The sequence below is a fragment of the Seriola lalandi genome, unplaced genomic scaffold (assembly GCF_002814215.2).
Source record: "Seriola lalandi dorsalis isolate HSWRI2012SDOR001 ecotype SW California unplaced genomic scaffold, Sedor1 jcf7180001976459, whole genome shotgun sequence".
NCBI classification, from domain to species: domain Eukaryota; kingdom Metazoa; phylum Chordata; class Actinopteri; order Carangiformes; family Carangidae; genus Seriola; species Seriola lalandi.
In genome coordinates, this window is record NW_019447125.1 from 1 (window position 1) to 1,263 (window position 1,263).

General features: G+C 47.7%; 1 protein-coding gene across 1 annotated transcript; it reads left to right on the plus strand.

Annotated features, from left to right (window-relative positions):
- Positions 1–507: 507 nt before the first annotated feature.
- On the plus strand, positions 508–1,074 carry LOC111656501 (fibroblast growth factor receptor 3-like; the record flags this gene model as incomplete). The annotated part of the gene is made up of 2 exons (XM_087174243.1): positions 508–627; positions 843–1,074. Coding segments are annotated over exons 1-2 (329 nt in total), but the record flags the coding sequence as incomplete, so codon positions are not given.
- Positions 1,075–1,263: the final 189 nt, after the last annotated feature.

The following is a 1,263-nucleotide window of genomic DNA, read 5'->3' on the forward strand; positions in this document are numbered from 1 at the left end:
CATCAAGCTGTATGCAATTAATGAAAGGAGCTTTGAGTTGTATTACTGTTTTAAATGTTTGCTCAAAAGGGGGATTGCACCTCAGTAAACATGCCGCTGCACACGGCACGCTCTTGTTTACCATCCTGCCCGCTCTGCGATGTTTTATACCAGAGGATATCAAAGGAAGGAGCAGATCTGACTGCTCTCTCTGGACAGGGCGCTCACCCACTTCATTTGTACAAATAGAGGAAATGTCTGTTTGTGAGCCGGGAGTTTGTCTCTATTTGAGTTTTAGTTTGTGACTGGGCTGAATTTCTTCTTCAGTTTTCTTGTGCAGGTGACAGGTGATCAATAAAGGCTGTCCTCACAAACAAGAATATATTAAATTAATCTTTTGTTGCTTGTCTATCAGGCCGACAAATGAGACCAAACTCCCCCTGACATTTCTTCAAATAGGTTCAGTATCGTGTGTTCTGACTCTTCCTCCCCTCCCTCCCTCCTCTCTGCCCCTCCCCCCCCAGCTGAGACACCAGCAGTGGAGTCTGGTGATGGAGAGCGCCGTGCCATCAGACCGGGGAAACTACACCTGCGTGGTTGAGAACAAGTACGGCGCCATCACCCACACCTACCAGCTGGATGTGCTAGGTAAACACCACGGAAACATTTACTTTCACTTCTGCTTCTGTGTAAACAACGAATAAATTACCATTCACAAGTGGTTTAAAAAACCCCACAAGAGCTGTTGATTGGGGGAAAAAATGATTTTTTAAAACTACCTTTCCTGCAGCAAATCATTCCCATGCATGACTTGTGCTCATGACTCTGCACTCTCTCTCCCTCTCTCTCTCTCCCTCTCTCAGAGCGCTCCCCTCACAGGCCCATCCTTCAAGCGGGCCTGCCAGCCAATCAGACGGTGGAGGTGGGCAGCGACGTGGAGTTCCACTGTAAGGTCTACAGCGACGCCCAGCCGCACATCCAGTGGCTGAAACATATCGAGGTCAACGGCAGTCGCTACGGCCATGATGGCGTTCCCTACGTCAACATCCTGAAGGTGGGTGTGCTGCCTGACGCTCTGTTTCACATCTCTAATGAGTCAGTTTTGCCTGGAGTAGATTTCAGCCTACGATAATTTGACTCATAATTAATCTCTCCTAAATGTCTTATTTAATGAGTTTTTACAGTAGGTGGGTCTTCGGGGGCCCACAGGCTTTTTTTTTTTTTTCACCGCAGCGTATAATTGACCAGCTCATTCCTCCGACTCTACACCTTCGTTACGGACTT